The sequence below is a fragment of the Bubalus kerabau genome, chromosome 1 (genome assembly GCF_029407905.1).
Source record: "Bubalus kerabau isolate K-KA32 ecotype Philippines breed swamp buffalo chromosome 1, PCC_UOA_SB_1v2, whole genome shotgun sequence".
NCBI classification, from domain to species: Eukaryota; Metazoa; Chordata; class Mammalia; order Artiodactyla; family Bovidae; genus Bubalus; species Bubalus kerabau.
In genome coordinates, this window is record NC_073624.1 from 13,723,613 (window position 1) to 13,749,568 (window position 25,956).

A 25,956-nucleotide genomic window follows, 5' to 3' on the forward strand; every position below is an offset into this window, starting at 1 on the left:
GGTCCCCTGGGCGTGAGGGTGGAACAGGAAGCAGGTATCTCAGTTTGATGGACTCAGCACCCACCGGCACCTCAAGGCCAATGAGGCACATGCCAAGGGTGTCCACTGGCATCCAGAGAACAGGCTCTGAGGCTGGACCGATCGCCCAGCATTGCCCGGTCCCGTGTCTTTGACCTACAGGAAGCTGCCAGTCTGCCCTGCACAGTTGCCATGGCAACCTCAGTGCCAGGCTCCTAAGGGCAGGGTGGGGAGAAGGGAGGTGGAGAAGGCACGGGGTGGCTTTTCTGGAAAAGCCTATCTGTCCGTTCCCCCAGGAAACCAAGCTGGGGGAGAAGGAAGGATGGAAGCGACACCTGGGTCCAGACAGAGAAGAGAGGGAGAGACCCCGAGACGCCCAGAGAGCAGCTCTCCTTGGGGCTGTGCTTTTCTTCCACAGTGGAGAGGGGCCCATCGCCGATGGAGACTAAGGTCCAGTGGGTCTTGGCGGGGGCATCTGTGCAGGAGCCCGTGTGCAGGAGGCAGGGCGGCCCCGTGGCCTCAGGTCCCGGCGGGAGCCCTGCGAGGCCCGTATCAGCCGCAGCAGGCTTTCTTCTTGGCAGGGCGGTCAACCTGAATGGTTTCTTCCCTCACTGTGTCTTCTTGCTCCTTGAGGATCCTGGGGGAGGGGAAGGTGGAGGGTCAGCAGCAGAGGAGCTGCTGGGACGGACCCAGCCTCCCAAGAGCATGGACAGTGTTCCAAGTCTCCCCTGGGCCAGGCACAGGTGCACAACTGTGATTTGTAAAGCTAGAGTTGTAATCAGTATGGATCTTTCACAACACCTCCTCCAGGCAGCCTCCCCTGATGCTCTGGATAATGTAAGTGCCCCTGGTAGCACTTGGGTCCTTCCTCTGTTACAGTCCCATCACTGCTTCTCAGCAGAGAGTGAGACGCTGATGACAGAGATTGTATCCTTTGTCTCTGTGTCTCTGAAGCTTATCATAGTACCCAGCACCCAGCAGAGGCTCAAACATTATATTTATTGGTCATTAATTTTATGGAGTGGAGAAGGAAATGGCAATCCACTCCAGTACTATTGCCTGGAAAATCCCATGGTCAGAGGAACCTGGTAGGCTACAGTCCATGGGGTTGCAAAGAGTTGGACACGACTGAGTGAGGGCTTCCCATGTGGCCAGAGCTCCAGATTAACTATGAGAGGTGAAGGATCAAAAATAGTGTCAGGGATCTTATCCCTGCTTTATATTCTCCAAGAACTTTCACCAGAAGCATCTCTACCGATTTTCACATAAGAGCAGAGAAGGTAGGATGGATGTTCCCATGTTGGAGGCAAAACCCTGGCAGGCAGGGCAACTTGCCCTGGGAATCAGTGGCAGAGAAAAGCCTAGAGTTTTCCCCATAAATCTCTAGGTCTTTCATATCTCCACAATGTCTCCAGTGCACCAAATAAGTTGTTCTGTGCTCTTAATTATTTAAAAAAATATATATATATCTTTTAGATGCTCCAGAATGAATACTCAGCATGACATAAGCACTAATCAGTGTCTGCTGGGTGGGTTGATGGATGGGGATGGGTGGATGGACAAATGGATGGCTGGATGGAGGGAGGGAGGGATGGATGGATGGATGGACAAATGGATGGATGGATGGAGGGATGGATGGATGGGTGGATGAGGGGTGGATGGACAGATGGATGGATGGATGGAGAGATGAAGAGATGAATGGATGGATGGATGGGTTGATGGATGGGTGGGTGGATGGATGGAGGGAGGGAGGGATGGATGGATGGACAGATGGATAGGGGGTAGAGGGATGAAGAGATGGATGGGTGGTGGGTGGATGGATGGCTGGATGGAGGATGGAGTGAGGGATGAAGGGATGGACAGAGCAATGGATGGATGCCTAGACAGATGAATGAGTGAATGCCCAAGGATTGAGACTGGGGCCTGTGTGGTCCTGTTTCCTTAGCCTTGGTGTAGGTAGAGGCGTACAGCACCAGTCCTTTGAGCGCTGTCTTCTAGGGTACCTCTGTGTCCCCCATCGCAGCCCCTCTCCTTGGCTCCCCTCCCCCTCCCACAGGAGTCCACAGTATAAGCCAGCTGGCTGCCAACTAATCCTTGGTAAAACATTAGGCAGCATTGAAGAGCCTCTTATCTGACCTTTCCCAAAGCATTTGCATTTAAAAAGAGGATCTCTGGGAAATGGCAGGCAGCCTTTAAGACTCTGAAGACAAAGACTGCGGTGGGAGCTGGGGGGAGCGATGGGGGCGGGTGACAGGCAAGGAGGCTCTCTTTTTGTCATGGTGTTTCAGAGGTCTGTTTCTGACCCTGGGGTCCCACACAAAGGCCTAGGGCTCCAGCCCCTCTACCCAGATGGCTCAGACAGACAGAGGGGGTTTAGGCACACAGAGACACCAGCTGAGTAGCATCTCATTACCTGGCCAGATGGAGCACAGGCTCTTCCGTGTTGTGACCAGAATAGGCGCTGCATTCGTAGAAGATCAGGTCATGTTCCTGGAATCAGAAGACAGAGGGCATGAAGAAGAGTTGTGGGGAGGGGGTGGGATGGAGGGAGCCTTGGGTGGGGGGAGAATGCCCGTCTACACCTGCCACACCTTCACTTCCTCGCGAGCCCTCCTTACTCTGTACCAGGCTGAGTTCTGTCCCTCGGGCTCTCTGACGGATGCAGGTTCCGGAACCATCTCCCAGGGGAGCCATAAGAACTATAAAACAACACAACCTACGCTGCTGCCTTAGTGCTTCACGCTTTCTGGAATTGCTGTCTGGGGTGTATGGGCTCCTTTTTCTTCTCACACCAGCCTGCAATGCAGGCCAAGACTCAGACAGAGGCCAGGGTGGGCGACATCCTTCCTGCTTTACAGGCAGGGAAACTGAGGCGTGAGAGGGTACAAATGGTGGGTGAGCCTGTTCAGGTCTCTGCCAGGCTCCCAGCAGCTCGCTTTCCCTGGCACACGGGCACAGTTATTAATAATTCACATACCAGCTAACACTCCGGCTGCCCCTGCTGTTGGCCCTGGGGTACAGGACCCTGGGGCCACAGGACAACTGTCCGTCACCTCACCAGGCAGAGGGTGGACTGTAAGTGTGGGGACAGGGGGTTTGGCCAAGGCTCATTCTATTCCATTTATCATTCCCATTAACAGGCTTCCTGCTTTGTAACGACAATGCTAATGGCATCTGGCAGGAGCCCTGGAGGCCGACACCCTGGGGGACAGGCAGCTGGGTGCAGATGCGTCCATAGCCGCAGATCAGGAGGCCCCAAGAATGCTGGCCCAGCTCCATCCTCTGCCTTCGCCTGGTCTGGTCCCTGCACACCTCTGTCCTGACTCCCCTTCAGTCCATGGAAGGATGAAGGCTCCATGGTGGGGGTGGAGGCAACACATAGACCTGGAACTGGAAGGCACAATTTGCCCCTTAGCTTCAAGTCCCGACCCCACCACTGAGGACGGGTGATGACTGAACAGAGCACTTAACTTCTCCCAGCCTTCTCTTTTTTGCACTTATAGAAAGAAATAAAGAAAAATAAAATGGAATGATAAAAACACAGATCTGCAGTTCCTTAATCAAAATCCTTGGATCCAGGTGTATTTTGGAATCCAGAATTTTTAAGTTTTAGAAAGATAATAGTGTTAGTTGCTTGGTCGTTAGAGCACATCATCTGTGAAGGCGACCAAGTCAAGAAACATGGATGGATGGAACTCAAGGATTGGCTGGGGGACTGAAATAAGGAACCTCCTCCTAGCAGACTCTGCGACCCTACAGACTGTAACCTCTGTCCATGGCATTCTCCAGGCAAGAATACTGCAGTGAGTTGCCATTCCTTTCTCCAGGAGATCTTCCAGATCCAGGGATGAAACCTGGGTCTCCTGCATTACAGGCAGATTCTTTACCATCTGAGCCACCAGGAAAGCCCAGAAATAAGGACAAGAAAGATAATACTTGTCCATAATATATATTACATAATAGCCTCTGTGGATATACAACAGTACCCTATAATCAAATATAATATTTCCTAGTGAAGCATTTGAATATTCATTCAAAGTGAAGTAAACAAAAACCATAAAAAGCCCCAATTGCAGTCCTGGTCAGCTTCTTCTGACAAATGGAATGCAAAAAAACCTTTGTGTTTGGAGCTTTTTGAACCTGGAATTGCGGATGTGGCCCAGGGACATGCAGCTTCCCGCTGACCACACAGCCGCCGGACCGTCCTCCTCCTCCTCCCGTGAATCTCACCCCTGTGCCTGCCTGCCCAGCCCCAGGGGCCGTAAGTCCCTGTCTCGAGCAAGCACACCAAGATTTATGGACTCCTGGTGCTGCAGAGCACTAGCTCCACAGACGCACGGTTCCTAGAATCTGCTCCAAGGGAAAGCAGGCTGCCAGGAGCGAGCGTGGTTTGTGTTGCTGCCTGATTTCCTTCAAGCCACATTGGTCCTCTGCTTGGGCGAGGGGGCTGGTGCTTATTTTAATGGTCGGCTTTGCAGGGCCTGCCCTGAGTTTGTCTGGAGTCTGCAGCTTGGAGGCTCAGTCTTGGTGGGAAAGAGGAATGCTCTAACTGGAAGAACACTCTCCAAGGAAGAGCACATGGCCTGGCGGGGAGTGAGCGCGTCGTCTGTGAAGGCGACCAAGTCAAGAAACATGGATGGATGGAACTCAAGGATCGGCTGGGGGACTGAAATAAGGAACCTCCTCCTAGCGGACGGTTTGGGCTTCCCCGATGGCTTTGTAGGTAAAAAATCTGCCTGTGTCTCCTGCATCGCAGGTGGATTCGGGAGACGCAGGCAGACTGGGGTTCGATCCCTGGGTCGGGAAGATCTCCTGGAGGAGGAAATGGCAACTCATTCCAGTGTTCTTGCCTGGAGAATCCCATGGACAGAGGAGCCTGGTGGCTACAGTCCACAGGGTCATGAGTCGGACACGGCTGAATGCGTGCACAGCTGCAGCCTCTGAAGATTCATAATTCTGAGTTTTAAGGAAGAGGATTTGGGAAATGCCCCACACCCAAGGCAAGTCTGTCTTGCAACCTTGGTTCTCTGCAGAAAGTTCCACATGCACAGCAGCTGGACTGCCCCCCGATGCCAGGACACCATCCGGCCCCCTTGCTTCCTTCCCAGGGGCCACCCCAAGAAGGATCCCAGCCCAGCTCTGGGCACATGCATGACCCCCCTGGGGTCCCTCCCTGTCCAGAGAGATGGGATGCTCGCCCCTCACCTTGGCCAGCTGCTCCCCCAGGCCTCGCGGCACTTCCCGCTCTTTCTCATTGTCAATTTTGTTGGCCAGCAGAAGAACAGGAATGCGGTCTCCCACAGCTTCCTGTGGAAAAGATAATCCCCAACTGAGAGATACATCTTTAAGGAGAACCTGGAAGGGCAGGTGAGAACACTGGCTGCAAAGACTCAAACTGGCTTGCAAACTCTCTGCTGCCACAGAGGTTGGGTGATAAGACAGTCAGCCCAGAGCGGAGAGCGGACCTCAGTCTCTCAGAGCCTTAGTTTGCCGGGCTTCTGTGAGTGCCTGAGGCTGCCTCTGATGCCTCCCAGTCCTCTGTGCAGGGACCCCCCACCTCCAGCCTGCTCCTCGGGTCCTAGCTGGAGCAGAACGAGGGCACAGCTGATGCTGATAAAATAAGGGTCTGTACACAGCCCCCACGGGCATTCCCAAGTGACCAGATTTGGTCGACATGACCGAATGAGCAAGGAGTTACTGTGATGGGCTTAGGAGGTGGTCCAGGGACTATGCTGCCAGCAGTGGCACCTCCGGGGACCTTGAACTTGGCGCATTGCTCCTCTAAGGATGGGTCTGGGTCCAATTCATGGTCCTGGGCCCACAGTGCCCAATACTTGGCTGTCGTGTGCTTCCCTGGAGGTCACCCCACGGGGATCCCTGTCCTGGGTACCCTGGCTCTGAAGAAGTCCCAATCAGGAAGAATGGGGGCTGGAGCACCCACAGTTCATGGGCCAGAATAACAGGTTAATTCGAGGGCTCAACCCTACTTACTCCTCCAGCAGCTGTGATGTATCAGCTGGGGACTTGCACCCCAGGATCCCTGCACTCCAGGGTCTCTGCACACTGGGGTCCCTCCACTCTAGGGTCCCTGCATCCCAGGTTCCCTACACTCCCAAGCTCTTTGCACCCCAGGTCCCTGCACCCTGGGATCCCTGCAGTCCAGGGTCCTTGCTCCCCAGGGTTCTTACACCCCAGGTTCCCTGCACCCGAGAGTTCTTGCACCCCAAGGGCCCAAAACACACAGAGACTGAGTCAATGTGGTAATGTTCACATTCACTCAGGTTGTTATTTTTGTTTTGTGAGATATTTAATTAGGGGCTTTTGATCATAATTTGGTAACAACTAGTTATTCACTGCAGCTCTGTGTTTCACAAAGTAGAGAGAGCCGTGGGATTCCAGAAGTCAGCCAGTGGTTACAGCGCCACCAGCAGCCCAGCTGCCTTACCCTAGACCCGGCCAAGCAAACGTCCACGGTCCCTCCGACAGGACTCCTACAGAAGTTTAAATGTCATCACATTTGAAATGAAGCCTCCCTGTTTCCTCAGTGTACACATTCCTTTTTATTGAAGTTCAGTAGTGAAAAAATTCTCATTGATTAAATGAGAACGTTAGAGCTCAGCGAATCCAAAATAACATCCAGTAAAGTCAGTGTTATGAAGACCCATCCTTTAGTATATGGATCACCTTTCTCAAATCTTTGGCTCTAAGTTCTTATTTCCAATGACCTCTACTACTTTGCTGCTGCTGCTGCTAAGTCGCTTCAGTCGTGTCCAATTCTGTGTGACCCCATAGTCGGCAGCCCACCAGGCTCCCCCGTCTCTGGGATTCTCCAGGCAAGAACACTGGAGTGGGGTGCCATTTCCTTCTCCAATGCATGAAAGTGAAAAGTGAAAGGGAAGTCGCTCAGTCGTGTCCAACTCTTCGCGACCCCATGGACTGCAGCCCACCAGGCTCCTCTGTCCACAGGATTTTCCAGGCAAGAGTACTGGAGCGGGGTGCCATTTCTTTCTCCAGTGGAGCTTCCCCACCCAGGGACTGAACCCGGGTCTCCTGCATTGGCAGGCGGATTCTTTACCACTGAGCCACCTGAGAAGCTCCTCTGCTATCCACTGTCTCATTAACCAGAACTCTCTGAAGGCAGTATTTCTGCATATCCATGGTGGGACGAATGATGACTCGAGGCACTCCGGGATCTTACAGTGTCCTCTGAGACATCAGAAGTAGGTTGACTTGTGCACATGTTGGTGCATGTGCTGGGCGGGCTCCGCCATATTCCAGGTATCTGTGTGTAAGAAATACTCATGGCTGCATGCAGGGTCCACCAGACTCCCTCTTAACCAGACTTCGGGGACCAGGGACGCCCCCCAGTCTCACCTGTTTTGTGCCACAGAAACTCTTGCAAACAGTTTTTCACAGAAAAGGAACAAAAGAGGAAGAAGCAGGAAAATGAGCCAAAAGCCTTGTTGTTTGGAGCACATGTGAGAGATATTTGTAGATGGATGTGTGAGAAATGACCTAAGGCTGGCGGGATTTCTCAATGTGGAAACTCTGTGAAAATAAGAGCATCAGACTTGAAATCGCAGGGTGGGATTCTAGCCTGGAGTCTGATATTGTTACTGGAAATGGCTGGTTTTTCTCCCTGGGTCCTGAATGACCAAACGGGATGAGGTAGGAACAGGCAGCCTAGCACCTGTACCACGAGCAGCAAAGCTGCCCCTGAAAAAGGAGAGTGGCCTTCTTTCCTAAAATGATTCCTGGCTGAAAAATAAAAATAAAGATGAAAGAGTTTAGAAGGAGCAGAAGAAAAAAAAAAGCTCAGGCCCCAGCTGAAGTGGTGGTTTCTGCTCTTTGCAGTGTTCTCCTCCTACACAAACTCTCTGGCCCCTCACTTTTCCTCCGTGGGCCCTGTGATGTAGGAGAACTAGGCCTATCTCCAAAGATGCGGCAAAAAAAAAGTCAGAACATACCTAAGGCCACGGCCCGTGCTACCCATCATGGGCAGCCAGGTGTCCTCACTCCGCCCTAGATCCGTCTCCAACATGGGAGGAGCCGGGGCTGGGCTGGGGTCTCATGGCCCTCTCTGACTTGAACCTCAACACTTGAGCCCTCTGCCTACACTTTACATCATTCACCTACCTAACTAGCTGTCGGCCTGTCTGTCCACTGCTTGAACAAAGATGCTGTTAATGACCCATCAGATGAAGTGATACTTCCTTTTGAAAGTCCGAGGAGCACCTCCTTTGGTGCCTAAGTCTGCAGGCACTCAATGTCTGTGGATGTTTCTATAGATGTTGGTAAGGTCACATGGGGCTTCCCTAGCAGCTCAGACGGTAAAGAATCTGCCTGCAATGCAGGAGATGCAGGTTTGATCCCTGGGTCGGGAAGATCCCCTGCAGGAGGGCATGGCAACCCACTCCAGTATTGTTGCCTGGTGTATTCTGTGGACAGGGGAGCCTGGTGAGTTGCAATCCATGGGGTCGCAAAGAGTCAGATACAACTGAGTGACTGTCAATTTCACTTTCACAAAGTCACGAGGGCACCCCAGGTTGGAAGGAAGGAGTGGCCATCTGGGCACAGTGTCTGGGCAGCCCTCCAGGCCCTGTCCAGCTCTGCTGCAGCTCTCATGGGACCTGCCCAGCTCCCTCCTCTCTCCCCTCTCTACTCCCTGAGCTGGGAGGTGGGTTTCAGTGTTGGCGTCTTTCCTCCCACTGTCCTCAGAAGCCTCTTTCCACCTTCCACCATTCAGTTACTTTTCTCTAAACTTGAACTTCTCGGAAGACAGACTTGTTGAAATTCAAATATTCTCCATCTCTGACTTTAACTTACAGGAACTGTCAACTTGGAGCAAGCTTAGGACATGCAGCTATTGCATTTGGTTGGTAGCTGTGTGTGTGTGTGTAAGAGAGAGAGAGACAGTGTGTGTGTGTGTGTGTATGTGTGTTAATATCTATTTGCTGGGAGGCAAGAAAAAGTACTTAGCCAGGCGAGTGCTGTATTTCTCCAGAGGCAGGAAAAAAAATCTTAACACATTAAAGCACGCAGTTATGCTAAGAACAAAAAAATGACTGCAAAATTATATCTTGGGGGTTTCCATATTTATCCAACCCCCCCACCCCGAAGATGAGTCAAAACAAGATTTATTTGTGTAGTTCATTCTAAACTGCCAGCACTTTGAGCTCAACTTGGAACATGGAGGAAAAAAATCAAGCTGCTATTTTTTGCCAAGTGCTATACATTGTCACCGGCGACAAAGATCACAGAGTGAGAGTCAGCCAGTCGTCCAGGAAGGGAGCGGAGACCTGCAGAGCTGTTCTGCTTTGAGGTGGGAGCCGGAAGGGCCGGAAAGAGATGAACGTCTGTTTCTCAGAAGCAGGTGTACCCAGGGCCGTGTGATGAGGGAGGAGCAGACCTTAGATTTCATCCCTGGCTGTGCCACCTGACCAGCTGCGGATCCTCTGACAAGTCACTTCTCTCTGCATCTCAGGATTTCTCAGTTATAAGGCAAACAGCCTACGTGACATTAATCTCCATGGTTTTATTCCAGCTCAGATTCAGTGGTCTTGCTGGTTCATGACTTAGTTCAGATGCTACTTCCTTGACGTACAGGCTTAACGGGACAGAGTTCTGGGGGTGACAGAAAGATCCAAACAAGAAGTTAGTATGCCAAGACTCTGGGCACTGGGGACCAGCAATCTGGATTCAGAAGAAATATCAGCCTATCTGGCTTGTGTTGTTGTTTTCAGTCACTAAGTCATGTCCGACTCTTTGTAGCACCATGGACTGTAGCCTGCCAGGCTTCTCTGTCCATGGGATTCTCCAGGCAAGAATACTGGAGTGAGTTGCCATGCCCTCCTCTAGGGGATTTTTTCCACCCAGGGATTGAACCCACATCTCCTGTATTGGCAGGCGGGTTCTTTACCACTGAGCCACCAGGGAAGCCCCACTGGGCTTGTTGTTGGGTCACTAAGTTGTGTCCGACTCTTTGCGACCCATGAACTGCAGCACACCAAGCTTCCCTGTTCACGATCTCCCGGAGCTTGCTCAAACTCATATCCATTCAGTTGGTGATGCCATCCAACCATCTCATCCTCTGTTGCCCCCTTCTCCTCCTGCCCTCAATCTTTCCCAGCACTGGGGTCTTTTCAAATTAGTCGGCTCTTCACATCAGGTGGCAAAACTATTGGAGCTTCAGCTTCAGCATGAGTCCTTCCAGTCAATGTTGAGCGTTGATTAGGATTGACTGGTGTGATCTTATTACTCAAGAGTTTTCATTGGGCCTGTACCAAATCCTATTTTCTTGACCTGATTCATGGACAAAGTTTTCAGACGTCTAGGGTGCCTCACAGTCTAAAAACAGGGCCCTTAGATCCCGTCCAGGTTCTCCTCTAGACTGGACTGGTTAAAGGAGTCCCACGCAGCAGAGATTAGGGTCAGATGGGTCGGGGACGCTGAGGTGGCAGGAAGGTCTAAGGGCTGCGATTTCCCGTAGGTGCACAGGAAAGGTAAGACGGCGGGAGGATCCTCAGAGTGTGTCTGGATCCAGCTTTGGCCTCTTCTGCAGGAGGCCTGCGGGCCAGTAAAGGTGGAAGGGGTCTGGGGGGTGGCCAGAACACCTCATAAGGTGGGGCAGAGGCCCCTTTTCTTCATCCAAGGCGTTTGGGTGGGTGAAGATCCTTCCAGCCCAGCTCCTTCCTCTGGGCTGGAAGGATCCCTGGGGTCCTCTAGTCCATATGCTCCATCCTGGCCCCCCCAGACAGTCAAGGGCCAGCCCCAGTAGAACGTGAGGGCCAGAGCATCCCATCCAGTCCTTCACTGAGTGACTGGCCCACATTGTAGAGCCAGGCGGTGGTTGAGTTGAGACGGTGACAAGGTCCAAGTGGAGTTCAGGGAACTGCACTCCTCCCCAGCGGCTGTTCCCACCCCAGGCAACCTCGCCAAGGAGCCAGGCTTTGCCGTGTATAATCTCAGCCCTTTCCTCTGGTACAGCTTTCAGGTTGAGGGGGGATGGGGTGCTGGGAACAGCTGGCCACCATTCACTTAACAATAAGGCTTCCGAACCCAAAGGCTGTTATTAAAGCTCCCGCTCCACCCTCCCTGCTCCGGGCAGGGGGTGCGGGCTGGCGGAGTGCCATGGAAGTTGGAGGTGCGCCACCAACATCAATGCTGCTTATGCTCAGTCCCTCTCCCATCCGAGTAGGTGTCAAGTTTTCACCCGTCACCTGACGTCTCTGGTGGCTGGTTGCCAAGGCAGAACAACTTAGCTTTTCAAGAACCTTGAGATCAATTGCATTTCCAATGCCACCGTTCCACGTCCTCAACACACCCCCGCCACCTGACACAGGCTCTGGCACCTGCCCATGAAATCCAGGGCCACCAAACTGGGCCCTCCAGACTGCCTGGGACATGCTGAGCACACGGGTCACGCCCCTCAAATTCTTGCTGAAGGAGCACAAACGTCTTTGAAAAGGATTTAGAATCTTGCTTCTCAAAGTGGGGTCCCTGGCCCAGCAGCACTGGCTAGTTAGAACTTGCTAGAAATGCAGAATCTGGGGCCCCAGCCCACACCTGCTGACCCAGGATCCGTATTTTAACCCTGTCTCCAGGAGACTATTTATGCATATTAGAGTTTGAGGAGCCACTGGTTTAGGCTGGAAACCATGGCGGCTGAGGATCAAAAGCACCTGGGGGAACTTTGCTTTTCTTGTTGTTCAGATTTCCAGGTTCTGGATCATTCTCTTTGGGAGAAAAGGCCCTGGTGTCTGTTTTGGTTGAAAGCTCCGTAAGTAATCTTCACGTTCGTTCAGGTTTAGAATCACCTTTTCAAGTTTACCTGTACCTTCTGCTCAAAGCTAAAGCAGGAGAATGGAAACCACAAATTACACAGAGAAGGCCCGTCCACACATGGGTAATTCTGAGTTAGCCACAGATGGATCTGCCATTTCAGCTTTGCTTCCATGGGGGGCTCTGTTGGGGGGCACACAGGTGATGCTATCCAGCCCTACCCCGGGCAGGAACAGGCTAATCACACAGTGCTCCACCCAGCTTTGTGCAGAATGACTGAACTCAGCCTTCAAGCTGCGACGATGTTGTTGTCGTTCAGTCACTAAGTCGTGTCTGACTCTCTGCGACCCCATGGACTACAGCATGCCAGTCTCCTCTGTCCTTCACTATCTCCTGGAGTTTGCTCAGATTCATGTCCATTGAGTTGGTGATGCTATCCAACTGTCTCATCACCTGCTGCCTCCTTCTCCTTTTGTCGTCAATCTTTCCCAGCATCAGCCCCTCTGACATTTCTTTACCTCCACCACCACCTCCAAATTCAATCTGATGTGCCACTTCCTGGCTAAATCCCAGGCTTTCTGCAAAACAGGGGCCTTAGAAACCCTAGCTCTTACTAATGCAGAGAGCACACTTCTGTAAATTTCTCTCCATCCTTCCTTGCTAATTTCAGACTACCTGCATTGCCTGTTCCCAGAACTCGCTCTGTAACTGCAAGGAATTGGTGCCAGGACCTCTGAGGGCACCAAAACCCATGGGTGCTCAAGTCCCTTACTTAAAAAGGTGTAGTACAGTCAGCCCCCTGCCCGGAATCTGAAAGTCCCACATCCTCCAGTTTGGTGTGTGCAGAAACCCCACTGTGTGTTTATCAAAATTTTGGTGTGGGGTGCAATTAAACGTCTGTGGCTGGGGAAAGAATGGGTGACTTTGAAAAGGTCCTGACCTCAATTTCTTCATTTGAGAACCAGATGGCTATATTACATCTGTGGTTTTCAAAGGGAAACCCTCTTGCCTAACAAAATCATAGTCAAGACTCAATGCACAAAACTGAAAGACAGGGAATTCCCTGGCGGTCCAGTGGTTCAGACTGAATTTCAAATGTAGGAGACACAGGTTCAATCCCTGTTCAGGGAACTAAGATCCTTCATGCTATGTGGCATGGCCAAAAACTAAAATAAAAATAAATAAAGCAATCAAAAGACAAAAATTTAACAATATAGAAGGACTCTGAGGTGGGGGGTAGAGGGTCCAGACTTGTGACCACCACCCTTCCCTGACCATCTCTGGCCATGGGAAAGGTCAGCCTGATTGCCAGGCTCCAAGGAGGAAAGTTTGAAAACCACCAGGATAGGTAAGCCCTAAAATCTCTCCTGGTGCTTTACCTCTGTGAGGAAGATAAAATCTGCTGATGCCATCAAAAATCAGGTTGTAAATCACAAATTTTAAAGAGGATGCACTTCCATATCACCCCACCATCTGCCTCTACCATCAGCTCTGTGTAGGGCCACTCGCTACATTTCAAAACATACATTTTCTCTATCGTGTTTTAGACACAATCATTTTGAAAAATAATTTGTATCAGGCAAACTTCTGAGAAACCCTGGAATCTCACTTCCATCCCTGTTCCTCATTTTCCTTGGTGATGCCAAAGCAGCAGCAGAACAGGAGAGAAAGCAGTGCCCCATCCAAGTCCAAACTCCAAAAGGAACACATTTTGGGTTCGAGGCAGTATGGGTCTCAGGGCTGAGACATAACGAAATGAACAACGCCAGTATCCTGCCTGCACGGAGACACAGCATCCACACTTGTGTCCAACATCTGTTAAGCACAGAGGAGCCTCTGCCAAGCCCTGGTCACAAAGGCAAAGATGCGTGGAGGGCGGCAGGGGTTGGGGCTGGCAACTCCTTCCTGGACAGCAGTGGACAGTCTGATGAGCAGGTTAAGAGCTGAGCAAGGCCTGTGGGCTTGAAGACACGGTCGAGCATGAGCTCCACGAAGAGAGGAAAACTGTCCCTTTCATCCACTCCTGGAGCCCCCAGGCCCCAGAATAATGCCTGTTAGAGCTCAGAACAAATAAACAAAGCATGGGTCCTGCTGGTGAAAGGAGTGGGACCTCCTATTGGTCTGTATGTGAAAGGACTGGGGTGGGCCGGGCTGTAAAAGAAAACAAGTGACTTGGCACAAGCCCTTGGCCTTGGGACGTCTGCATTCAGGTGGCTGAGGACAGCTTGAGGTGGTCGGGAGCACCAAGGGCCCCACAGAGCAGCATGTTGGAAGGACAACACGGGAAAGCAGAGTCTTAGAGAGAATCCAGAATTCAAGGAGGAGTCCCATCTCTCGAGGGCCCTGCCCAGGGTGACTTGGGACAGCCTGGGACCCTCACATTGCAGATGAGCCTCCCTTTGTGTGAAGGGCTGTGATGAGACCACCAAAAACTGAGCAGACCCGACGCCCCCTGGAGCTGGAAAAATGCAGGCGGTGGGAAGAGGCCCTGATGACTCTATTTAAACATCCTGGAAAATCGTGCACCCCCGACACTTGGCACTCCCTCCCCCACTCCTAATCCCACTTTTCACAGTCTCAAGGTCCGCATTACTGGCTTCATCTGTATTTTTCCTGGGTTCCTCTCCCAGCCCCCCCCCCCCCCACAAGGGCAGAGTCTGATCACACCTCTCGGGTTCACCTATGGGTCCCCAGTAACCAGCCTGATGCTGGGCACTTGGGTGGACAGACGCACGGACGCCTGAACCGGTTTGTTCTGGGAAAAGGTGGGGTCTGAGTCAGGTGTCCCGAGAGGGCCCAGGAGGAGGGCCCTCCCGGGAGGCCAGCCACTCACCTCCACGCTGCTCAGCCACTGCCGCACGTCCAGGAAGGACTGTCTGGCTGTGAGGTCGTACATGACCACGACGCCGTCCGCTTTTCGGAAGAACTGCTGGGTGATGCAGCGATACCTGCGCGAAGCTCCTGGTCAGGTGTGCGGCCTCCTCGGCCGCCAGACCCCGCCCCCGCGGGGAGAGGGCAGGCGGGGTTACCCCTGGGCCGGGGCGGGGGTGGATCCTCACCTCTCCTGCCCCGCCGTGTCCCACAGCTGCACGGCCACCCGCGAGTCGTCCACTCGCACCGTCTTCACGCGGTAATCGATGCCTGTGGGTGGAGCCGAGCATCACGCCCAATCCAGAAGACACGCCCCCACCCGTCAGCCCCAGGGACGGCCCTCCCCGCTACAGCTCCTGACGGGTGATGTGGGCGTGGACTGAGCACTGGGCAAGGAGCCTGGGGACCTGGGCTCTGGTCCTGTCTCAGCCACTGACCAGCTGTGGGACCTCGATCCAACCACTGAACCTCTCTGAACCGCAGGCCCCTCACCGCAGTGTCCCTCTTTAGGGATCAGATGAGCTCATATATGGAAAAGCAATCTACTAAGGGGAAAAATTATCATTCATGAATTGATTCCCTCATTGTCAAGACGAGGAGACAGAAAGACTGTCCTCAGATTCCTCCCTCCCCCGCTCCCTTTCTCCTTTTCTTCTTTTCCCCTGAAATCCTTTTCAAATTTTCTATAATAAAATTCAGATATCCTTGGGGGGATGGATCACATGTTCAGACTCCCATGAGTGATACAAAGATAGGTGAAGGGAGGGGGAAGCATAAAGAGGGGAGTGCTTGACAGTGGCGGGGGCGCGGGTGGCTGGGGCAGAGAGAATAAGGGGCTGGGAGGGAATCAGAGGCAACATTCCCCCTAGAGTTGGGTCCAGAGTTCCTAATCCCAGCCACCAGTGAAAGTGTTAGTCACTCAGTTGTGTCTGACTCTTTGCGACCCGATGGACTATAGACCACCAGGCTCCTCTGTCTGTGGGATTCTCCACGTAAGAATACTGGAGTGGATTGCCATTCCCTTCTCCAGGGGAATCTTCTGGATCCAAGGATCAAACCTTGATCTTCCGCATTGGCAGGCAGATTCTTAACCGTCTAAGCCACCAGGGAAGTCCCAATCCCAGCCATCAAGCCCCTTGTAATCATCCTTCTGAGGCTGTGACCGCCCCCCGACCCCTGGAGTCATTGACCCCAGAGAGAGGCCATGGGGCAGGGAGATACACCATGTGCCCCACAGCAGACTTCAGACAGAGAACCTAAATGCAGTTTCTTTGATAACAAACATTCCTCTATTCCACATCCTGTAAGGGTATTCACAGATGTTCAACCAGTTAAAACACTTTTCCCTCTTAAGGCATCAGTTCTTGAAACCAGTGAAAACCCCCCTCCACCTTCAAAAAGGCCCAGCTTCTAGGGTCCTTACTCTGGAGCGCCCAGGGAGGAACAGTAGCAGCAGCTGGCCAGAGCGAGACAGACAGATGGACAGGCAGATAAGAGGCAGGTGACAGAAAAGGGCATCCCTGCCACAATGTCCAGGCAAAGGGGCATGAGGGGCCAGGCAGGGCAGGAGAGATGCGAGGGTTGTCAGTCCCTAGGATGTCAGCAGGACCGCAGACACCCTGGGTTCCCAGAAGAGGGTCAGAAAGAGGGTGCCCACATCTGGGTGAGGAACAGAGGGACAGGTCCCAAAGGTAGAAGGTTTGGCATTCCCAGTTCCCATGTGACACCCCTCCCTCCTCATGGAGCTCCCCTGTGACATCCATGTGAGGGTTGCTATCTGCATACACACAGGCACCCATACATGCACATGCACACACCTCCATCCCCTCCGCATGGAAGGCTGAAGAAGCAGGAGATGCTCTTTGCCTGAGCTGGTCAGCAGCCTCACGGAGTTGTAAACCCAGTTCTGAGACTCATTCCCCTCTTCACAGCAGCACCCTGGGCATGGGGCACCCAGTAGCTTCATTTCACCCAGAGAGTCCAGGACTCAGTGCTCCCATCAGAACAGGTGGGAACCAGACCCAAGGGTATCTCCTTGGCTCAAGCGAATGGGCTTCCCCCATGGGTGCTCCGGGAGACAGAGTAGCTGCCTGCCATCTGATAACAGCTCAGGAGAAAGCCAACCACAGCCGATACCTCCGGGGCCTGGTCTGAAGGCCCTGAGGACCCAAGGCTGAGCCCTGTGTTTGGTGGAAAGGGGATGGAGGGCCAGCTGGGTCCCTTGCCTCACTGATGACCGCTCTGCTGGACCTGGGGAGCTTGTCTTGTAGGCGGCACAGTGGACCAGGAGCTTGGTGAGTCCCTGCTGGCCCGCAGGGCACTCCTCCCTGCAGCCTCGCCTGCAGGCTGGGAAGAGGATGAACAAGCCCGAGGGGAGTGTGGGGCTGGGAGGACATGGGACATCAGTGTCCAGCAGAAAGGGCCTCACAGAAGGACATGGGACCAGAGGGGTTTCTGAGACCCCTGCACTGGTTCCAACGATCCAGGAGCCCAGACCCTGTGTTCCTGCCTCCGAGCAGCCATGTGACCTTGAGGACTTGATGTCACCCCACTTGGGGAACTTCATTTTCCCCGTCTGTAAGGTGAGGCATGATGGGGGTGTGGGGGAAGTTGGGTGTCCATGACCTTTACGTTCTGCTGCAGCATTCAGTGAACTCTCACAGGTGACCCCCAGACTGCAACCTAAGTGGTTCCTGAATGAGGACTGGACCCCAGGGCCCCTCACCGTGGAGTGTATGTGTGGTAGGATGTGCAGGTCAGAGCTGGGTGATGGACCCCAGGAAGGGCGGCCTTCACTTTTCTAAGCAGTCAGTCCGAGCACACGGGCTTGGGAATGGGGAGAGCCAGCGATGTCATGGACACAAGCTCCCAGAATTTCTCTGTGCAGATGAGGAGATGGATGGAAACTGACTGGTGCCCAGGAGAGGTCAGAGGGCATCCTGCCAGGGAAAGCTTTTGGAAGGAGCACCTTGGGGCACAGCCCATGGTTTAAAACAGGAGCCTGTGAACCAAGGTGAGGCCTCAGGGAGAGCCCTGGACTCAGAGTCCTGGGTTCAGAGCCTTTGCCTCCAACAGCCTCTCTTCTCCTTGACAACACGAGTTCCAGAATTCTACAGGAAGCATCAGTTGACATTTCCAGGCCACTCACAGGACCCACGCACCCGCTTTTGAAGGGACATATGGTAGGGGAGGCAGGGCACCCCAAGACACACTGCTGCATTGTGGAACCCAGATCCTGCACAAGCCAACGGGCAAGGACAAGTCATGTGCTCACTAGGGGCTGGGCGATCAGGAAGTCTCTTTGGGGAAGGAGGAGGGCTTGCGAGCACTGCCGTGTCCCTGTAGGTCTGTGCTGAGGGTCCAGGGCTGTTGAGCCTATGGGACTCAGCCTGCTGGATCCCCGGAGCCCAGGACTTGATGCCTTGCCTGTATCTTTAAAGGGAGCATCTTCCAGGCAGCTGGCGTGACATCAGCTCCCTGACGCATGTGCCAGGGACGCAAATTCCAGCTAATGCTCTGGGCTCCCCTTGCACAGTGAGAGGAAGGGTGTTCTAGATTTGGAAACTCTGATATTTTTCCCCATCCTAAATTGTCGGTGTTTCCGTAATTGGCCTCCTGGGAAGTGCAAATTAGTCTGATATTCTCAGAGTTCTCCATCTCAGAGACACTGGTTGGAGGTGTGAGCAGACCCCGATTCTCTGATTCTTCCAACAGGAGGGGCAACATGCCCATGGCATGGGGGCTACCCTGGGGGGTGAAGCATCTCCCCTCTGCTCCCACAGGCTGATGCCCGAGGCGTGACCTCGGGGGTAGTTCTGCAGTCACCCCACGGAATGCTCCAGGGAGGGCCAGTCCAGCTCCATAGAGGTCACTCCCAGGGTCACCACACTCGGCACCCAGGGTCACTCCCAGCCGTCCATCTCCAGCTGCCCGCGGCAGGGTCTTCTGGGTGTCTTCCTGTCAGAGTCCTGATTCTTCCCTTTGGGAGGCTCTGAGTCTCCAGGTGAAATGGGGCAGAAGTGGGGCAAGAGGGGCCCTCAGATTTGGAATCTGCAAAGGCTCAGCCATAAGAACGGGGTGCCTGCAGCCTGCAGGAGAGACCCAACCATAGGAGGAGAATTGGAAAGAAGGGCCCATTTAGGTTATCCTGGAGGAGACCTTGGAGTCTCCCAAAGCAGGTCTCTGGGGCAGGAAAGTTTATCTCGGAGGGCCAGCTTGTAAGACCACCAGGGGTCAAGGGTGGTTTGGACAGGGTACTGGGCTTGGAAGCAATCTTGGGTGGCTTCGTTCAAATCTCTCATTTTTTCCAGGTGAGGAAAACTGGAGCGCAAAGAAGAAATACCTCCAGAGTCACATGGCTGGCCAGTGGCAGAGCTGGAGTAAAGGTCCAGGATTTCTGATGCCTCCTGGACCTCAGCAGACTGCCCTGCCTATGCCACCCGCCTCCTGTGGCAGAAACTGGGTGCTGAGCACACAACTCCGTGTTGTTAGGGAGACAGTGGGCTGGAACAGCAAGGGTGCTGGGGGCGGGCAATGGGAGCACCAACCAGATGATGAGAATGAGGACGGGCCTCTGGACCTCTCCTGGTCCTGCGTTGGGCTGATAGCAGTGCTTGCCTTTTCAGGGTTGTTGGGAAGACAGATGGATATGGTAACTATTAGGTGGGGATGCAAATTGATGCAGCCACCATAGAGAACAGGATGGAGGGGCCTTAAAAAGCTAAAATAGAACTATCATATGATCCGGCAATCCCACTCCTGGGCATATACCCTCAGAAAACCATAAGGCAAAAAGACCCACATACCCCAGTGCTCATCGCAGCACTATCTACAATAGCCAGGACATGGAAGCAACCTAGACGTCCATTGACAGATGAATGGATAAAGAATATTCCACCATAAAAAGGAATGAAATTGGGTCATTTGTAGAGATGTGGATGGATCTGGAGTCAGTCATACAGAGTGAAGTAAGTCAGAAAGAGAAAAACAAATATCATATATTAATACATATATATGGAATCTAGAAAACAGGTACTGATGAACCTATTTTCGGGGCAGGAATAGGGAACAGACGTCTAGGCACAGAAAGGGAAGGGGAGGGTGGGATGAACTGGGAGAGTAGCCTTGACATACAGACATGACCGTGTGTGAAACAGATAGCTAGAGGGAAGCTGCTATGTAACACAGGGAGCTCAGCCTAGTGCCCGTGATGACCCACAGAGGTGGGATGGTGGGGGGGGGGGGTGAGAGGGAGGCTCAAGAGGAAGGGATGTACGTATACATACAGCTGATTCACTTTGTTGTACAGTGGAAGGTAATACAACATTGTTCTTGCCTGGAAAATTCCATGGACAGGGAAGCCTGTTGGGCTACAGTCCATGGGGGTCACAAAGAGTCAGACGTGACTGGTCAGCTAACATTTTTCACTTCACTTTCTTATCAGCAAGGTTAAATGGTACATCGAAGACACTCCATGGATTCATTTATTTTTTTGCTTGAGTGACTGAATTTGGGAGAAGCTAAAAGGTCGATATGCCCTTGGGTTCTACCACATATCCCAAGGCAAGGAGCAACTCTGGGAGAAGGGGCCAAGGCCTCTACCTAAATACAGATTTGTGCTCGGTCACTCAGTCGTGTCTGACTCTTCGCGATCCCATGGACTGTAGCCTGCCATTCTCCTCTGTCCATGGGAATTCCCAGGCAAGAACACTGGAATAGGTTGCCATTTCTTATTCCAGAGGGTCTTCCTGACCCAGAGATCGAACCCATGCATCTTCTGCATTGGTAGGTGGATTCTCTACCATGGAGCCACCCGGGAAGCCCACCTAAACACAGAATTACCCAGATAGTGATGGGAGCAGACAAAGACCTGATCAGCTAATAGCTGAGCTTAAAGAGCATCCACGACAGACTCCAGCTGTTACCAGCAGGCCTGGGATGTAGGATGGGGACACCTGACAGGTAGAAGAAGCCACCAGAGCACTGTCCTGTCCCCTGCCCATCTACACAAGTGTGTGCACACACACACACAGAAAGTGGGGAAGGCATGATTCAAGAGAGACAGGTTCAGAAAGGCAACAAAGGGCCAGCAGTTCATCTTTGCCAAGTTCAAGTCCCCTTCAGGCCGGGCGTAGGAAGCATTTATGGTTGCACGCTCATGGAGCACTGGAAAGACATGGTCCTCACCTACCAGCCCAGCCCTTGGCCCTTCCCACAGAGCTCCAAGTTCCTCCCTGGGCCCCCTTCTCACAGCCACCCCTTTCCAGAGGTGGGCTGGGGTCCAGCCTCAGGTGGAAAACTCACCCACAGTGGCCGCTGAGCCTGGGGAGAACCTGCCATCACAGAACCGGCCCAGGAAAGACGTCTTCCCCACGGAGGAGTTGCCCACGAACACGATCTTGAAGAGCCGGTCTGGGGTAGATGGGAAGCCTTCCTCCTGCAGAAGGCAGAGAGTTGGGTCAACCACTGGTATGGTCACCAGTCCCCACCCCTGCCACCCCCACCCCTCACCCATCCCTGCAGCATCCAGAGAGACACCACCAACCAGCAAGGGAGGCTGCTCGGCCTCAGATGCAGGAAGCTTCGGGTTCAGGGCACTGGGGCTCCTTCCAGCATCAGATGCGGGAAGAGAGACATGCCTTCCAGCACCACTGATGCCCATGTGCTGGGCCGCAGACCCTGTGCTGGGCTGGGTTTGTGGCAGAGGGAAGGAGGCTGTGTGTACAGAGTCGCAGCATGATGCTCCAAGTGTCCAGGGAGCATGGTCAGGAAGTCAAGGGTCTTGGGGTGCAGGGTGGCTTTGGGCTGGGCCTTAAGGAGGAGCTGGAGGTTTTCTGTGGGGAGTGATTAGGAAGGACAAGGTGGGGTGTTGGCAGGGAGATGGGGAGATAGAAAAAGAAGGCTTAGCTATATCTTGGGGGCAGAATGATCCCAGACGGGGTCAGGCCTCTTATTTCTGCCCCATCACTGGAAACCTAGGCTGGATGGAGGATGAGCCTACCTTCCTGCACACTATCCTGCCATCCCATCTCACCAGCTTCATCTAGGGGCCCCATCTGCCCTCGAAATAAAAGAAGAAAAAAGAAATCCACACTCACTAAAAAAAAAAAAAAAAAAGCTTTAAAAACCAAAAGTGATACTCATTTTAAAAATTAGGAAACTTAGTAGAGAGGAAAATAATTATTCATCATTCATCCCACCACCCTGAAATGACCACTGTTTCTATTTTGATGGATTTCTTTCAGTTTTTTTTTTTTTATATATAGATGAAGCAATAGGTGACTTTTGAGAGCGATTTGAGATATTATATGTAATTTGTTTATATTATTATACATAAATTTAAATTTATATGTAATTTTTTATTTTTAATATATTATTAAATTATGAATAGTTTTCTGAATTGCCAAAGTTTTTTGAAAGTGTGATTTTTAAAAATTATTTTAAATTAATGAATTTTTGTTTCGGCTGGGCTGGGTCTTCACTGCTGTGAGGGCTTTTCTCTAGTTGTGGCAAGTGGGGGTTACTCTGTACTTGTGTTGCGTGGGCTTCTCACTGCAGTGGATTCTCCTGATGCAGAGCACGGGCTCCAGGGAGCACAGCTTTGGCGATGGCAGCACATGGCATCAGCAGTTGCAGCTCCCGGGCTCTGGAGCACAGGCTCTAGTTATGGCCCATGGGCTTAGTTGTCCCATGGCATTTGGAATATTTCTGGACCAGGGATCAAACCCATGTTTCCTGCACTGGCAGGTGGATTCTTCCTTACTGAGCCACCAGGGAAGTCCTGACAGTGTGACTTTTAACAGTGCTATAACATTCTGTTAAATTAATATAGTTTAATTTATGACCAACAAAAGTCTGTCTAGTCGAAGCCATAATTTTTCCAGTAGTCAGGTATGGATGTGAGAGTTGGACTATAAAGAAAGCTGAGCACTGAAGAATTGATGCTTTTGAACTGTGGTGTTAGAGAAGACTCTTGAGAGTCCCTTGGACTGCAAGGAGATCCAACCAGCTCATCCTAAAGATCAGTCCTAGGTGTTCTTTGGAAGGACTCATTTGAAACACCTGATGTTGGGAAAGATTGAAGGCAGGAGGAGAAGGGGATGACAGAGGATGAGATGGTTGGATGGCATCACCGACTCGATGGACATGAGTTTGAATAAACTCCAGGAGTTGACGATGGACAGGGAGGGCTGGCCTGCTGCAGTCCGTGGGGTCACAAAGAGTTGGACACAACTGAGCGACTGAACTAACTGAACTGAGGTGAATTTATGGCCTTATTGTTTTTATTCAATTGTGGCAAGACAATCTCCATCAGTAGTGTGGCAAATCCTGAGATGCCAGGCTATGGGCAGAACTTTCCAAAACACGGTCACACTGCCCCTTCTCTGCCCAGCAGGGGGAGGGACCTGGAGCTGGCCAGCGAGTTCCTTTGCAATGCTCCAGCCAGTAGGAAATGGACTTGCTCCAGGACAAGGGGGATGGGGCAGGAAGCCAAGGGTCATGAAGTCCAGAGAGCCACCCGCATGCCCAAACCGTGCTCTCAGGCTCTGTCCGGCACTGCTGGCCGAGTGAGCAGGCTCTTTAGAATCCATTTAGAAGTGGATCTGGGGGAATTAGCTCTTCTCATGGACAAATACTGTAATGGAGCAGCCGCTGGTATTAGCAGTTTCAGAGAAAAGCCATTAACAGCCTTTTGGGGAGAAATCAATTCCATGCCGTACTTAGGAGGGAATTCAAGGTCAATTATAGGAATTTGAACTCATCTTTAAAAAAAGAGAAAAGAAACCCACGCTCAGAAACACTGTCCCAGCCCCATGTTCTTTGTTCCTAAACAAGCACCACTCTCTGCCAGCCTGGGGTCTCCACGTGTCATTTGTTTGAGACTAAAGCTCCGTGCAGCCATAGGTGCGTCCCAGGCCCGGGAGGACACGGAACATGAAACCCAGGCTGGAAGGAGATGCTCCAGGCCGCAGAGGTGGGGGCTGACCTTGCTCTGCGCTCTCCCCAGCACTGCCCCCACCCTAGCAGAGCACTTATTTTGCAGACAGGATACCACCAACATGGTGATGGCTCAGCTGAGGCCGCCTCACAGGGTGGCTGAGCAGGATCCACCTCACATGAGTGGCGAACCCTCCCAGGGTCCACCATCAGCCCTTAACCTGGGGAACAATCCACCTGCCCACGACAGTGAGACAACCAGATTGTGGGGCGGGGGCTCGAGAAACGATCTCCCCACTAGCAAGTTAGGGGATCTGTTCTCATTCTCATCAAGGCCACTCTTTTTTTAAAGCTTTAAAAAAAATAAACGTATTACAAACTAAGTTTTAAAACCAGGAAACTTAGTTGAGAGAAAAATAATTATTTGTCATTTATCCCACCACCCTGAAATGGCCACCATTCCTAAATTGATGCATTTCTTCCAGGTGTTTTTCTACATTCCCTTTTCACATTTGATGAATCAATATGTGTTTCTTGAGAGAGGTTGGACCTATTATACATAATTTATTTACACTACTATGTATAAATTTAAGTTTATACATAATTTTATTTTTTCATATATTATTGTATGCATGTTCAGTTGTGTCCAACTCTTTGCGACCCCATGGACTATACCCCACCAGGTTCCTCCGACCATGGGATTCTCCAGGCAAGAATACTGGAGTGGGTTGCCATTTCCTTCTCCAGGGGATCTTCCCAGCCCAAGGATCATATATTAATAGATTAAGAATAGTTTTCTGAGTCACTAAAGCTTTTTTGAAAATACGATTCTTGAATGCACCATAACATTCTATTAAATGACTATAATCTAATTTGTGTCCTTGGCTGCTGCTAAGTCGTTTCAGTCATGTCCGACTCTGTGCGACCCCAGAGACGGCAGCCCACCGGGCTCCCCCGTCCCTGGGATTCTCCAGGCAAGAACACTGGACTGGGTTGCCATTCCCTTCTGCAATGCATGAGAGTGAAAAGTGAAAGGGAAGTCGCTCAGTCGTGTCCAACTCTTAGCGACCCCATGGACTGCCGCCACCAGGCTCCTCTGTCCATGGGATTTTCCAGGCTAAGAGTACTGGAGTGGGGTACCATCACCTTTGTGTTGTTTTTTTCCATTGTTTGCTCTTATCCACTTATATTCTTCAATGAAATTTCTGTCTGACTTTAATTATTTCCTTAGGAACAGTTGCTAGAGGTAGAAATGCTGGTTACAGAGGTGGCCATTTAAAGTTCTTGATTCCTATCCTCAAACTACTTTCCAGAAAGCTGGTTCCAACTGAGGACTCAGCGGCCTTAAAGGGGACCCTCTGCTGAGGCTGCTGTGTGACTTCCAGCGGATATATTTCCTCTTGGCAGCAGCTTCTGCCCCAGCTAAAGGGCAGCGCATGTGTGCAGCCCGCGGGCTGGGGGTGGTGGCGGGGAAGGCAGAGTGGCGGGTGAGGGGCTGGGCTCCCGTCACTGCAGGGGTGGGGGGTGCGGCCTCACGCTCTCTGCTCTACTTCCCCACACTCCCAAGGGGGCATCAGGTCTCTGACGCCCCTCACCGGACAACTGCGAGGATCACATGCCACCGCAGACTGGATGCTTCATCTCTTCCTTCACCCTGTCTCCCGTGAACCTCGTAACACTTCTTTCACCACCATCGTGGGGTATTTAAAGCCCCATTCTGTGCCCACTGCCAGCCAGTGTGGCCTGTGCACTTTGGGGGATGTGGAAGGGCGTGTATGAGAGAGGGCTCTGCCCACCAGTCTCTCTGGGTCCCATGGCCCAGGGTCCTTTACAAGTAGGGGTTTGTGGGCATGAGTGTTAATCCAGGATGAAGAATGATAACTGAGGCCAAGAAGTTCCTGTGCAGGGCCGGGAGAGGGCTGTCTGGCACATAGGCCAACGCACCGCTGGACTGCGCAGCTCTGAAGGTTGCCATGAGGCACGTAAGCTGTTCTAGCGGGTCCAGTGGTGGGCACAGGGCTGAGGAGCTGATCCCATGGCCTGGGTCACAAACAGGGTGAGGGGTTTCATCAGTGATCCAGAGGACAGTCTGTGTGCTTCCTTCTCCCGAGAACTCAGCAGGGAGAGCTGGCAGGGGGCACAGCCGTGGGAGCGGGGTAGTGGAGGGTCACACTGGCGGGAGGAGCAGGAGGTGAGCTCATTAGGAGCTGAGAGGAGAGGGGTGGGGCGCAGACCTCCCCAGCAGGGATGCGCCTGCAGGGAGCGGTCGCAGAAAGGACCAGAAGAGGGACCATGTTTAAAGTGCGTGCTATCTGATGTTCACAGCCCAGCAAAGGTTCCATCCTACTC

The 25,956-nt window shown here is 52.3% G+C and overlaps 1 protein-coding gene across 1 annotated transcript in view; it reads right to left on the reverse strand.

Moving 5' to 3' along the window:
- Positions 1–420: 420 nt before the first annotated feature.
- Positions 421–25,956, reverse strand: part of CRACR2A (calcium release activated channel regulator 2A) — a 71,163-nt gene continuing 45,627 nt past the window's right edge. Inside the window, exons 12-17 of the mRNA XM_055566064.1 lie at positions 20,974–21,106; positions 14,859–14,940; positions 14,633–14,747; positions 5,224–5,325; positions 2,432–2,508; positions 421–655 (exon numbers count right to left, since the gene is read on the reverse strand). Coding sequence (XP_055422039.1) covers positions 571–655; positions 2,432–2,508; positions 5,224–5,325; positions 14,633–14,747; positions 14,859–14,940; positions 20,974–21,106 — 594 coding nt within the window. The 3' untranslated portion in view covers positions 421–570. The remainder of the gene's footprint in view (positions 656–2,431; positions 2,509–5,223; positions 5,326–14,632; positions 14,748–14,858; positions 14,941–20,973; positions 21,107–25,956) is intronic.